Source organism: Mustelus asterias, chromosome 6 (genome assembly GCF_964213995.1).
Source record: "Mustelus asterias chromosome 6, sMusAst1.hap1.1, whole genome shotgun sequence".
NCBI classification, from domain to species: domain Eukaryota; kingdom Metazoa; phylum Chordata; class Chondrichthyes; order Carcharhiniformes; family Triakidae; genus Mustelus; species Mustelus asterias.
In genome coordinates this window covers 115,768,438-115,782,519 of record NC_135806.1, presented here as the reverse complement: position 1 = coordinate 115,782,519, position 14,082 = coordinate 115,768,438, and the positions used below count along the sequence as shown (strand labels likewise).

At 40.6% G+C, this 14,082-nt stretch overlaps 1 protein-coding gene across 1 annotated transcript in view; it reads left to right on the top strand.

Annotated features, from left to right (window-relative positions):
* The window catches only part of slc30a5 (solute carrier family 30 member 5), a 52,154-nt gene that overhangs the window by 23,108 nt on the left and 14,964 nt on the right, over nt 1-14,082 (top strand). Inside the window, exons 5-9 of the mRNA XM_078214997.1 lie at nt 4,528-4,615; nt 11,143-11,230; nt 11,328-11,404; nt 12,310-12,480; nt 13,271-13,559. Coding sequence (XP_078071123.1) covers nt 4,528-4,615; nt 11,143-11,230; nt 11,328-11,404; nt 12,310-12,480; nt 13,271-13,559 — 713 coding nt within the window. The remainder of the gene's footprint in view (nt 1-4,527; nt 4,616-11,142; nt 11,231-11,327; nt 11,405-12,309; nt 12,481-13,270; nt 13,560-14,082) is intronic.

Here is a 14,082-nt window from a genome sequence, read left to right as displayed (position 1 = left end):
AAACATGTAAAACACTGTTCAACATTGAGTAATAATAATGGTGTTTAAAAATAACGTTTTATTCAAGAAATGTGTTTGCAGTCCAAAGATTGAATTGCACTGTGATTTGCATCGAAAAATCCATACATAGACTAGGTAATCAAGTTAAAATTGCGTGACAATTATGTCATAACAAAAATAGACAAATTGAGCAGGTATCGGGAAAGTAGGGGGTGAGATTTTGAAAGAAGTATTGAATTAAATTATACTAAAATTACAAACCAATACACTATTCCTATATTACGGGTAATGAAGCACATATAATTGAATCATTTAAGTACATTGAGGACATGGACCATATAAGGAGTAGGTTTACATTGGTACCTTTCATCCTGTAACTTACTGGGTTGAGTTGTCTTGCTTTGACATGGTGGTAGTAATTAGATTGCATAAGGAATTTTCTGAATTTAGTCCAAATATTAACTCCTCTTGGTTTGTAGAATTCCAAAATTTTGCATCTTGAAGGACATTGTCATGTGGCTGGTACTGAGGGCCGATGATAATTCTCAGCGCGCACTTCTGTTTTCTTGTGATCTGGCAGTTTGTGCATGTGTATGAGGCCCAGGTGCCTCACAGGCACAGTATATTCAACTAAGGGATGGCATAGCCAGTGTAGATCAAGAACAGCTCATGGACAGGGATCATCAGAAAAGGATGAGTGCAGGAAAAAAAATATTCTGTAAAAGGAAAGAAACTAAACTCTGAGACTCCATGGATGACTAAAGATGGAGGTGAACAAAAGAAGTCAGGAAAGAGGCATCTGATCAGTACGTAGGTGGTGGAGCAGTACAACAGCAGGTGAACAAAGGACTTGGGGGCACTAAACACAGCCTAGAAGAGTGGGTGAAAAGAGGATCTAGAGGCAGTAATCATTATCGAGAAAAGTGAGCAAGGAGCAGCAGGCCCGTTGGCAGCGGGGCCGTTCACAGCGAGAGAGAGGATCAGCGGGGCCGTTCACATCGAGAGAGAGGAGTGGGGGGGGGGAGGGGGGTTGTTGGCAGCAAATGAACTCATGAGGTTGCCACTGCACTTATGAATCCCAGGCACTTGAGGTCCTGGGGAAAGGTGAAACGAAAACAGTAGGTGTATGTGTGCATACGCTCCAAGCACTGGCACCTACTTGATTGCATCATGATTTGAGCAAGGGCCCATAAGGTCATGTGTATCACCCATATCATGACAAAAGTCGACGAGCCACTGTCTAATCCACTCTGATCAACATCAATGTAGCCCCAAAGCTGCAACAGAAACAATGCCATGGGGCACTGATAAGAGAGCCCTATTTATCCAGTACCTCACTGCTAACCTGATGACTCCTGGTGACCCAGAGGTGCAGTGTCCACAACTCCTGGTTAGCCCTCAAGGCCTCCATAATCAGCACCTGCAAAGAGACATTTGGTCACTTGACCAGAAAGCTTCTAAGATTCTAAGAAAGCGCTAAGATTCTAAGAAAGCGCCAAGATTCTAAGAAAGCTTCTAAGATTCTAAGAAAGCGCCAAGACTGGTTTAATGATAGGATCCAGGAGCTGATAAGTGCAAGGCCTTTCTGAACCTGAGACAGCAACCCAACTCTATTACAAGAAAGCAGCTCTGCTGAAAGCTGGAGTCCAGCAAAAAACCCACGGCTAGATGCTGGGTGGAGAAAGGGCAGAAGATCTAGCAGTTAGCCGACAACCTGGACACACAAGGTTTCTTTAACACAGTCAAGTGCGCTTATGGTCCAAACACCCAAGGCCCCATCCCACTGCTGACCAAGAACAGAGATGTGCTCAAGATAGAAGCAGTCCACGCTATCTGGAAGGAGTAATTCGAAAACCTCCTTAACAGAGAATATGTCTTCAACACAATTGTTATCATCTCCATCCTGCAGAATGCTATCCGCCAGCATCTCAGTAAACACCAACCCATCACAAGGTAGAAAATGTCATCCAACAATCAAACAACAAAGCCTCTGGAGCAATGCAATCCCTGTTGAAGCACTAAAATATCACGGAGAAGCGCCTGCGCACATTGAGGTCGCACTCCAAGCTATCGTCAACACTTCCACCAAGGCGTACAAGATGATGGGGCTCACACTAAACATCCATATGACAAAGGTCCTCTACCAACCCATCAATTATCAAAATCCACGATGAGGCTTTGGACAAAGTGGACCATTTTTCGTGCCTTGGGAGTCCACAAGGGCAGACATCGATGAAGTTCAGCACCATCTTCCGTGTGCCTGTGCAGCCCTTGCTTGCCTGAGGAAGTGTGTGTTTGAAGACCAGGACCTCAGACCCAGCACCAAGCTCATGGTCTACAGAGCAGTAGTGATATCTGCCCTCCTATATGGCTCAGGGACGTGGACTACATACAGCAGGCACTTCAAAACGCAGGCAAAGTACTGCCAGCGCTGTCTCTGCAAGACCCTGCAAATCCATTGGCAAGATATGTGCACCAACGTCAGTGTTCTCGCTCAGGCCAACATTCCCGGCATCAAAGCATTGACCACAGTTAGATCAGTTCCGCTGGGCAGGCTACAACATCTGCATATCTGACATAAGACTCCCCATACAAGCACTCTACTCTGGAGTTTGAGAGCAAGATCACCTGAAGTGGAGGAAAAGCATTCAGGAAGGAGCTGAACACCTCGAGTTTCATTGCTGAGAGCAAACTGGAGAAAGGAGTATGTGGCAACCCAGGCACCTCACCCACCCACTACTGTCTGCCCCACCTGTGACAGAGACTGCAGGTCACACATTGGACTTTGCAGTCACCCGAGAACAGATTTTTAGTGTGGAAGCAAGTCATCCTTGGCCCTGAGGGACTGCACAAGAAGAAGTATGATGAGAGAATACTAAGCAATTAGGAGAGAAGTGAAAATATAATTTGGAAGGCAAAAAAGAACCATGAAAATATATCAAGACATATAAAACAATCTAATATCTTTCTTTGATTTGATTTATTATTGTTGCATGTATTAGTGCATGTATATGCAGCGAAAAGTATTGTCGCTTGCCCACTATACAAATAAAGCATACTGTACATAGGGAGAGAAAGGAGAGGCTGCAGAATGTAGTGCAGGCTCATCAGTTAAAGAAAGGAAGGCAAGGGTGGGAATGGGACAGCTAAGGAAACAAATAATATACAGATAACAATGAAGAGCTGGGAGAAATATTAATTATTTTTCAAAATTACATCTAACATTAAGTTTGAGAAATTTCTGGTATTTACCAAGTAGATAGAATAAGTGGACAAAGCATTAGATGGTGAAGTAAGTAGATGAGTGCATTGAAAATAAAATGGGACATTAAAAACTTTTTCAGAGTTTGATTAATTTATTAAGGAATTTTGGGAAGAGATAGCAGAGGCACGGCGACCCATATGTAATCATGTTTGAAAAGGGCGAAATGCTAGAGAACTGATGAATAGCAAATCTAACATGGTGACCAAAGTCCCATTCTGCACATGGTTAATATATTGAGAGGCTCGACACACTCTGCTTGCCTCCTGCTCATTCTCTTAAAGTTTGAAGTTTATTTATTAGTCACAAGTAGGCTTACATTCACACTGTAATGAAGTTACTGTGAAAATCCCCTAGTCACCACACTCCGGCGTCTGTTTGGGTACACTTGAGGGAGAATTTAGCGTGGCAAATGCACCTAACCGGCACATCTTTGGACTGTGGGAGGAAGCTGAAGCACCCGGAGGAAACCTACGCAGACACGGGGGGGAATGTGCAAACTCCACACAGACAGTGACCCAAGCCAGGAATAGAACCCGGGTCCCTGGCACTGTGAGGCAGCAGTGCTAACCACTGTGCCACACCTTACCTTGGCATCTGCCAAGAACACGTCATTATAGATTTGGGGTGGGGGAAAGCAAACATCATTCATCCTGCCCCATGATTCTGGACTGCAGAATCATTTGAGATCCTGAGCGCTGCAGTGCAGAATACAAGATTCAAACATGGCAGATTTATACATGTGTTTGTAAGAAATGGGAAAGTCATTTAGGCACTTCTGGCAGTAGGATCATGAGGTGTGTGTGTGTTTTAAAAAGTATCAGGAGGGCGAGTCCGTTGTTTGTCAGTTTGTTTTGTGTTTCAAATATGTTTCACTCATTTGCAGGATCAGAAGCTGTCACGGGCCGTAGGTCTGTTCTAGGTCATCCTGTGCCATGCATCTGTCCCTGCCCTCAGAGGATCACTTGCTTGCAGATTTTTACAAATGCCTCTTGTTTAGCAAGGCACAGGGAAATGTGCAAGTGCTGATTTTAAGTTGACCTCCGATGACTCTTCCTTCCTCTGGAGGAAGTGTCTTTGCATTCATTCACTGCTTTCCAGTAGAATTCATAGACTTTTGGAATATTATGAGTGTGAGTCTGTTCTACTGAACTGTGGTGGAGTGTATTGGTGCACTATTCTGATGTGGAATGCTCTGTTCTGATTATCTTAATTAAAGCCTTTGGAATATTAAAGATGTGCACCCTTATATTTTCTCTTGACAGAACAGTACTTCTGTTTGAACATAGTGACATTGTTGTCGTTTCACTGCTTGGCGTTTTGTTTACCAGCTCTGATGGAGGCCCAGCAAAGGTACTGTGCATCACTAAGGCATCCTCTGCATATTCACTTGTAAAAAGATGGAGAAAAGTATTGTATGTTCAGGGGATAAATTCTGTAACTTTTTTAGATAAATTCAGCGAGATAAATAGACAATGGTACTTAAAACAGTTTTATAACTGCATTTAGTGTTGAACAATCTTTATGAATGACGTTAATACTTGGTGATTTTTTTTCAGTTGGTTAAAATTCTCCTTTATAAACATAGAAGAGTAGTATATACTAGAAAATGGATCTTTGAGTCCTGGTGTTTATTTTAATTGAGCAAATGTATATCTGGAGGTGTGCGTGCTGAATTTAATAAACTGTTAAATTCATTACATTAAATTTAAAACGCAAAAGTGGAGAACTTTTATTCTTAATATATTTGGCTAATTTACTGCTGGGATCTAATGTTTAAGCCTGATAAATTTCATGAAAGCCACAAAAGAAAAAATTCTTAAACTTAATTTTAGCAGTCATTTTGAAAAAAATAACATTCTCATGGTAGATGCCAAAAAAACTTTTGAGTCGCATGTTTATCAATGCATGCAGACAATTGCATCATTTAACTCCTGTAAATGGTCATGTCTTAACCCCAATTTAGGGCTGAGAGAAAAATAAATGCCATATCCGTCGTTGGTATGAATGAATTGTGCACAGTGCACCCAGTATAAATTCCGTGAATGAATTAGTTTCAATTAAAGTACATTTGATCATTTCAATGAATTAATATGCTTTGAGGTATGGCATCACTTATACCTGTTTAGCAACCAGGACTAGCTGCAAAATAATGAATAAGTAAAATGGAATTATGAGTGTCAAATTATTAAATCTATTAAATCTTATTGGCTGATGGGGTGAGCGTTTGGACAAGTTCAATAGTTGTATCTTCATAATTAGACCATTGTCCAACCACTAATGATCATAATGATCCAGTGTACTATGCTATAATATGAATCCTCAAATTGATTGTGATACTATGGTTTATGCTTTAATTAATTTTCTGTCTATTAATTCAGAATGAATAATTATAACCACATATAACGTAATCAGAGGGTTCCCATAGTGTGTGAGCAAAGGCTGAGTAATGCATCATCCAAACTGCTTTAATGTGTTTCATTTTCTTCACTCCATTTGGATATTACAGTATGAAGAGCTCTTTGTTTGATGGAGCCAATTATAAATTGTGTGACTCACCAATTGCAAGTTTAACAGTTGTAGTTATGGGTATTGTTATTTCTGCAGCAAGGTACTTTAGGCTCCTGTTGTGATCTCGGTGGAGACTAGTAATTTTTTTTTAAATAAATCTAAAGTCCCAGTTATTTAGAGAAGGAAGCCACAATATTCCATAGTTTAAAACAGGGATTTTTACTATACAAGAGTCAAACAAAGTAAATACTACCTCAGCTCACCACCTAAACTCTTAACACCCAGATTCAACAAAACAATTAATAGGTAAATTGCAATTGACTATAAATTACTCATTAAATGGCAGTTACTATGGCGAATATTACGAATTGGTTAGCTGTCCTCTTAGCACATAGGTCATAGAAACCGTACAGTACAGAAAGAGGCCGTTCGGCCCATCGAGTCTGTACCGACCACAATCTCACCCAGGCCCTACCCCCACATCCCTACATATTTACCCACTAATCCCTCTAACCTACGCATCTCAGGACACTAAGGGCAATTTTTAGCATGGCCAATCAACCTAACCCGCACATCTTTGGACTGTGGGAGGAAACCGGAGCACCCGGAGGAAACCCACGCAGACATGAGGAGAATGTGCAAACTCCACACAGACAGTGACCCAAGCCAGGAATCGAACCCAGGTCCCTGGAGCTGTGAAGCAGCAGTGCTAACCACTGTGCTACCGTGCCGCCCCATCAAACTCAATCACAGAGCCCTTCAAAATTATGTCTTCCTCAAAGAATTTCAGCTCCTCTCCTAGGAGCTAACCTAGGAGACCCCATCCACAACCAACTTGTGGGCATGACTTTCACCAGAAATGGCACATGTCTGCAAAATCTCCTCAACTCCTAAAAATCATAGAACCCTACAGTGCAGAAAGAGGCCATTCGGCCCATCGAGTCTGCACCGACCACAATCCCACCCAGGCCCTATCCCCATATCCCCACATATTTACCCACGAATCCCTCTCATCTATGCATCCTGGGACACTAAGGGCAATTTAGAATGGCCAATCAACCTAACCCGCACATCTTTGGACTGTGGGAGGAAACCGGAGCGCCCGGAGGAAACCCACGCAGACACAGGGAGAATGTGCAAACTCCACACAGACAGTGAGCTGAGCCGGGATTCAAAGTCATGATGTGGAGCGCACATTTCCACTCCATCTGACGAAGGAGCAGTGCTCCGAAAGCTTATGGTATTTGCTACCAAATAAACCTGTTGGACTTTAACCTGGTGTTGTGAGACTTCTTACCGGGATTCAAACCCAGGTCCCTGGAGCTGTGAAGCAACAGTGCTAACCACTGTGCTACCATGCCGCCCAGTCAGGATGACGTAGATCCACCAATGTGCTATACAAGTAACACAGACAGTTATAGCAGCTGTGTATTTGCATATGCTTGGCTTCTGAATCTAACCTCAACCTGCTTCGGACTGCTTTTACTGCATTGCTAAAATCAGCTGCTACTGAGCTCCAATGGCTCCCTGTCCTTTTTATATAATTTCAACTAGCTCCATTCTTCCCAGGAGATTTGGTTTCTTAAGAAATCAAGAAGATTCGTTTCCTTTCGCTTTCCCCTTTTTTCGCTTTCCCCTTTCATCTCAAAAATTGCAAACTTTGAAACCACGGATTCCATCGCAATTATATCCTTCCTTAAATAAGAAGACCAATACCATACACAGTATTCTAGATGTGATCTCACGAATGCCCTGAAGCATGACCCCTCTGCTTTTGTAATGAATTCCCTTCACAGTAAAGGATAACATTCTATTAGTTTTCCTAATTACCTGCTGTACCTGCATACTAACCTTTTGTAATTCATGCTCTAGGGCACCCAGATCCCTCTGCATCTCGAGTACCTTCAATCTCTCACCATTTAGTTAATGTGCCTCTTTTTTTATTCTTTTTATCAAAATGGACAACTTCACATTTTTCCCACATTATGAAGACTGCTATAATGTTTTTAATAGCCTCAAAAATTTTCCCTGTGACAGATGTTAAGCTAACTTGACAATAGTTTCCTGCTTTCTGTCTCCCTACCCTTCTGACTAAAGGAGTTATATTCATTATTTTCCAATCTAATGGAACCTTCGCTGAATCTAGGGAGTTTTGAAAAATTTAAACCAACACGTCGACAATCTCCAAAGCAAAATACTGAAGATACTAGAAATAGAATCTGAAGCAAAAGCAGAAAATGCTGGAAGAACTCAGCAGGGCGGGCAGCATCTGTGAAGAAGGAAATAGCTAATGTTTTGAGTCCATATGACTCTTCAGAGCTGAAGAGAGGTAGAAATGTGATGGATTTCATACTGTTGAAGAGGGGTTGAAGCAAAACAGGAGATCGGAGAAAGGTGGGAATTCAGAAAAGAATTGACAATGCTAGGAACACAAGACAAAGGCACTGTTAAAGACTAAAGAAGCTGCTAATAATGGCAGAAAGATAAATAGCAGAACGAGGGTCAGCGTTCTGTGAAAGTGAAACATAAGAACAAGTTACAGATGACCCTGTAGGGAGAGGGGGTTGGGAAAAAACATCAAAATGGAGGAGCGAGTTCATGGTCTGAAGTTGTTGAACTCAATATTAAGTCCAGATGGCTGTAAAGTTCCAAATTGGAAAATGAGATGCTGTTCCTGTAGTTTGCGTTGACTTTGCTGGAATATTACATGCCAAGGACACAAGAATAAGATGGTTTATTTGAAATGGCAAGCAACAGGAAGGTTGGGGTCACGATGGCAGTAAAACCTTCAATTTGCCCCGGAACTTGGTTCATCCAGCAAAGCCAGGAACCAAATTTTACGATGATTTGACAAAGATCCTGGAAGACATTACTCTCCAAAGCCATTGATCATTGTAGAATGGTTCAGGCTCCACCGAAAGAATCAAGTGGAAGGCAAAAGCATCGCTCAGTTTGTGGCAATTTAGGTTGGCACAACTTTGTGAGTTTGGTGAGTCATTAGAAGATGCTCCTTGATCATCTAGTTTGTGGGTCTCCAAAATGAAGCCACGCAAAGAAGATTGCTTACTGAACATACTTTGACTTTAAAGACAGCAGTAGAAATCCGTGTCGATGGAACACTTCACAAAGACACTTCACAATTTAGCGCAGGAATGAAGATCTACAAGTTAGGAACTGCCCATAAGTAGTCAATACAGCAACAACAAGCAGGTGACAGATGAGGCCAAAATGAGCCATTCAGTGAGTCAATGCTGGGGAAAGGATGGTCAATTCAAAGATTGTGGCAAAATGGATCACATTGCAAAAGCTTGTTGGGCTAGACCAGCTTACCTTAGAAGAATATTCAGAAGAAGAATCTGGGTACCTTCAAGAAGAACAAGTTGCAGTCTACAAAAATAATTTACAACATGGAAGAAAAGAATTGAGACTGTGAAAAAAAGAATGTCCAGAGATATGATGAAGAGCTACAGGTAAATGTATTACACATACAGGGTGGAATACATCACTTCAGAACCTAGTGGGCAGCCTATTAGGATGGAGGTTGATACAGGTGCTGCTGTAACTTTAATCCCTGAGACACACCAACAAAAGCTAAAACATCTTCCTTTAAAACCAACTGATCTGATTTTCAGGACACGCACGAAGATATTCAGTATTGTTAATCCTATGTATAGCATCGTAGTAATTTGTTGTCGTGACCACAGCAGTAAAGGGGGAGGGGGCTGTTATATATTCAAAACGGTTGCAGTTCGGTTTAAGAGATGATCACATGGTTTAATGGTGATACTTTCAGTTTGTATCATGTGTAGCCATGATGTGGAGATGCCAGTGCTCGTGATTCCAAATAAATCTGTTGGACTTTAACCTGGTGTTATGCGTCGTCTTACTGTATCATGTGCAGTGCAGAGAACATCTAGAATAAACCTGTTGTATGTTAGTTTGAATCTGTGTGCAAATCACGTCTTTTCTGTTTGTGTAAAACCCACAACCCCTAACACAATTAGGACATTACAACATTCATCGCAGTAATGGCTGCTCTTCAGCCTCAATTCTACTTTCCCACCAGCTCACACATCCCTTGATTTCTCAAGAGCTCAAAAATCTGTTTTTTAGCCATGAATACAATTGAATATGCTATGGCAGTTTGCTGTCCTGTAAAATTCAAAATTTCTCAAGTTATATGACACTGCATCATCTTATTTTCTTGAAAGACATATTTAGCTGTTAGTTGGCATCAATCATCAAATTTCAAAAAAGTCTCCAATTGAAGAGTTCACAGAACCTAAAGCATTCATGCTTTGAGCACATAGTTTATGATGTCAGTGTGTTTTCTGTTGGATGATTGTCTTGTAATTTAATGAGACATTTCCAGCTCCCTCAATCTGTTGATGGAAATGTAATAGCTCCATCACAATTCGCAAATTTTCTGAGCCATGCAAAGGGTTTACAGTGTTTTTCCTTTGAGTTGAATATTTTTCTTCCATATTGTTTTGCTGAGGATGAAGATGTCCTCAAACACTTCATATTGCTACTTTTCATATATAAACTGCTGCAGTTTGATTTCTTAAACCGCCCGTATGACAATACAACGCCATCAATCCTGATCCTTTCCTCACTTGAAGTCCACACACATACCATTCTAAGCAGCTGCATACTAGTTGAGCACAAAACTCTCGTTGATGGTTTTGCCCCATTACCACTGTCTGAGAGCAAATGATTTTGCACAGAACTGGGATTGAAATTCGACAGTGCCAGATCTTTATGACTCAGCAACTCACTGAGTAAATGTACTTGGCCATTCGGGAGCAAAAACAGTAATTCAGTTGCACTTTGTTCATTTTAGAGTTCCCGAACCCTCGGTGTGTGAGGAGATTCCAAAGATGTGCGGGTTAGGTGGATTGGCCATGCTAAATTGACCCTTAGTGTCAGGGGGACTAGCTAGGGTAAATGTATGGGGTTATGGGGATAGGGCCTGGATGGGATTGTGGTCGGTGCAAACTCGATTGGCCGAACGGCCTCTTTCTGCACGGTAGGATTCTATGATTCTGTAAGTCCTGAGATTGCGTTACCTGATGCATTTTCTGCATCTTTTGTGTTGTCAATTTGCTAACAAATCTTTTAAGAATTTTTGTATTAGTATTTTCTTCATTATAGCACTATCTTCAGTTTTTTGGAAATGTTTTTACTGTGTTTTGGAAATCTTTAGGACAAAGACTAGGGTGTTAGCAGTTGTAGGGGGGTGGCGGAGTTCCTTCAGTTAGAAAAGTTTGAAAGCTGTTGATTTAAACTATTGCTTGTGGTAAAGTTAAACTGGGGAATTTGCATTTGATTAATTCAAATGTGTAAACTTTCTTTTCCCAATCCAATAGACAAGAGGAGCTGCATTCTTCATTATTGCTGTCATATGTTTGTTATTGTTTGACAATGATGACCTGATGGCCAAAATGGCTGAACACCGTATCCTTTCTGCTGATGGATAAATATGAAATACGACTGCTTTATTTGGACAGTATTTTAACCGTGTTGTGTTTAGTTCCTTAATTCTATCTTGTAGCTGAGGGACATCATGACAGTGCTTTAACCCACGCACTTTACACAGTCATCTCTCTTCTTGGAGTAGCAGACCACAAGGTAATTTTCTTGTAATGACAAAGATGACATTAGCTGACAATTCAATCAGATTAATGGGCTGTCATCCTAATTTAGTCAATTCTGAAACATTCCAAACGGTTAGCATTTACATGCTTCTAAATTGTGTTCAAAATTGTCAAATGAAGTCTGACACTGGACATTTCAAAATAAATGACTTTTTCTCAGGACCTAAAACTTGGTGTTTAAAGAGTGCATAATAGTTTACCATTTCACTATTGTGTGTGGAATATTCAGTGTTATCTACGGGTAGAGTCTGGTGGGAATTATCAACAGCCTGTTTTTTTTTACCCTCCCTATTTAAGAAGAAATGTTTCCCCATGTTTTCTGCCAGTATCATTACAAATTGAGAGTCGTTTCTATATTAATGGAGCAGAAAATACGAAGTGTCTGGATATCTCTGAATTCCTATCGCTTGGGGAGGTTCTCCAACGCAGGCAAGAATTGGAACAGCTGCCAGTATATGGAGACTGGCAGTAAATTATGCAATTAGGACACCAATAGGGTCAATTTCCAACCTCAGCAGTAGCGTGATCCGCTGCCACTCGTGTGGAGGCTGCTAGCTGAATGAAGACAGCCTCCCTGCAGTCTTGGAGGACATTGGAGCTGGAGGTTCATAGAATCATAGGACCTGGGTGGGATTGTGGTCGGTGCAGACTTGATCGGCCGAATGGCCTCCTTCTGCACTGTAGGGATTCTATGATTCAGTATGATTCTTCCTCTTCCAACGGCATTTTTAAAGGTAGATAGGGAGGACACTTGTTTCTGAAACAAAAACATAGAAATTGAATCTGTGGGATTTTAATTTGCACCATGTGTTTCCTTTTGAAAGAAACAGTGTTGATGGACATTCACCATCTCATTAACTTTCGTATTGTCTCTTTTAGGGTGGGGTTTTATTACTGGTGATATCGTTGTGTTTCAAAGTTGGTTTTCATACAGCCTCCAGAAAGCTGTCAGTGGATGTCGGTGGAGCTAAACGCCTGCACACATTATCTACTCTAACTTCAACTGTGTTATTGTTTCCATGGGTAGTCATCTTGACTGCAACTACAGAGGTAACGCGTTTAGTACTTTTGCAACTATGGATGCATTTACCAGTTTGGGTAAAATGGTTTGTTCACTATTAAATTATGCACAGCAACCTGCCATGGCTTAATTTGTATATCATTTTTATTCTGCACCATAACCTCTCCTCCTTTGTTATTGGCTTCATCCCTTAATTCCAAACAGGCTTGACGGATGTCCATTACCATGGTGTCCTGTTCAACTTGGGCCTGAGCTTTGAAACTATTATTCTATAAAATTGTGATACCACTTATTTCATTCTTTTGCCCCAAACTTCCCGCTGCTGCCAAAACTCTTGTACACACACATACTACATGTTGTTATGGAGAGTAGACTGTCCAAGAGACAGTGTAGACAGTTTAAGAAAAGATGGAAATAGATATTTATAGGAGTGAACAATTGTCAGGTGCTAATGTTTAAGACTGGCCAAGTGAACTGCAAGATCATTTTATGTCCTGTATTTTCCTATGCTTTGCAACAACCACAAGTTAAAACCACCTCAAATTTAAATTGCATCTATTATTTTTATACCCATCAATCCTATTGAGAAATGCCATTATTATGTGTAGTTTGGTTGTTGATAAATGTCCTGGTACTAAAGTTCTTGAGACTGCTTTCCTCAGAATACAAATACGTTAATTTCTGTTAGTTAAACTGACTTGCGTTCTTTGTAGCATGCATTTGAAATTTACAGTGAATAATAACTAGAACATTGACCTATTACAATAACATAAATAATGAAACGTCTCTTTATTAGATATTTTATTTTTTGTATTGTAGAGTAAAATAGAATCCTGGTCTTCCCTTGTCATGCCATTTGGGACTGTCATCTTCTGTGTGTTAATATTGGACTTCTATGTGGAATCGATATGCTCAGCCAAAATGGAAGCTCCAAAGTGTGCACAATATGGTTCAGTTCTGGTCTTATTTGGAGCCTTACTTCTAGCTAATTTCTGGACGCATCCAATAACTGACCAGCTACGTGTTATCAACAAGCAAACCCTGCAGCACAGCACTGAACACGTATTGTCAGGTGGAGTGGTGGTTAGTGCCATTTTCTTCATATTAGGTGAGTGTTCTTGTTTTAAGATATCATTAGTTCATGAGGCTATTCAGCTTCTTGTGCTTGTGCCATTGCTATGGTTTTAGATATTCTAATTTCATTTTTTTCTTTTTTTGACAATTCCCTTTTAAATGCTGGTATGTTCCCTGCCTTGCTAACCATGTTGTATTTAATGTGCTGTGAGCTCCTGTGTGAAAGCATTTCTTCTAACTTACCCCCTTTATCTTCTAGTAAGCATCCTTGACCTGTGTCCTCACTATCTAAAGATTGCATTGATGGAAACAGTCATTTATCGTTTATCCTTTCAAATATCTTCCTAATTCTGAATAAGAATTCCAATGAATAAGATCAGCAGTTTATAAATGTTTTCCACATTAGGTGATTGAATCAGTTAATGTTTCAAATATATTTTTGAGAGATATTTGCACAAAAGCCATTAGTTTCATAAGTTAACTAATATGATCTGTTAATTTTTCCTTTGAGTGCAACCATTTGTATAACTGGACAAAAAGATTTTTCTTTGCGGGGA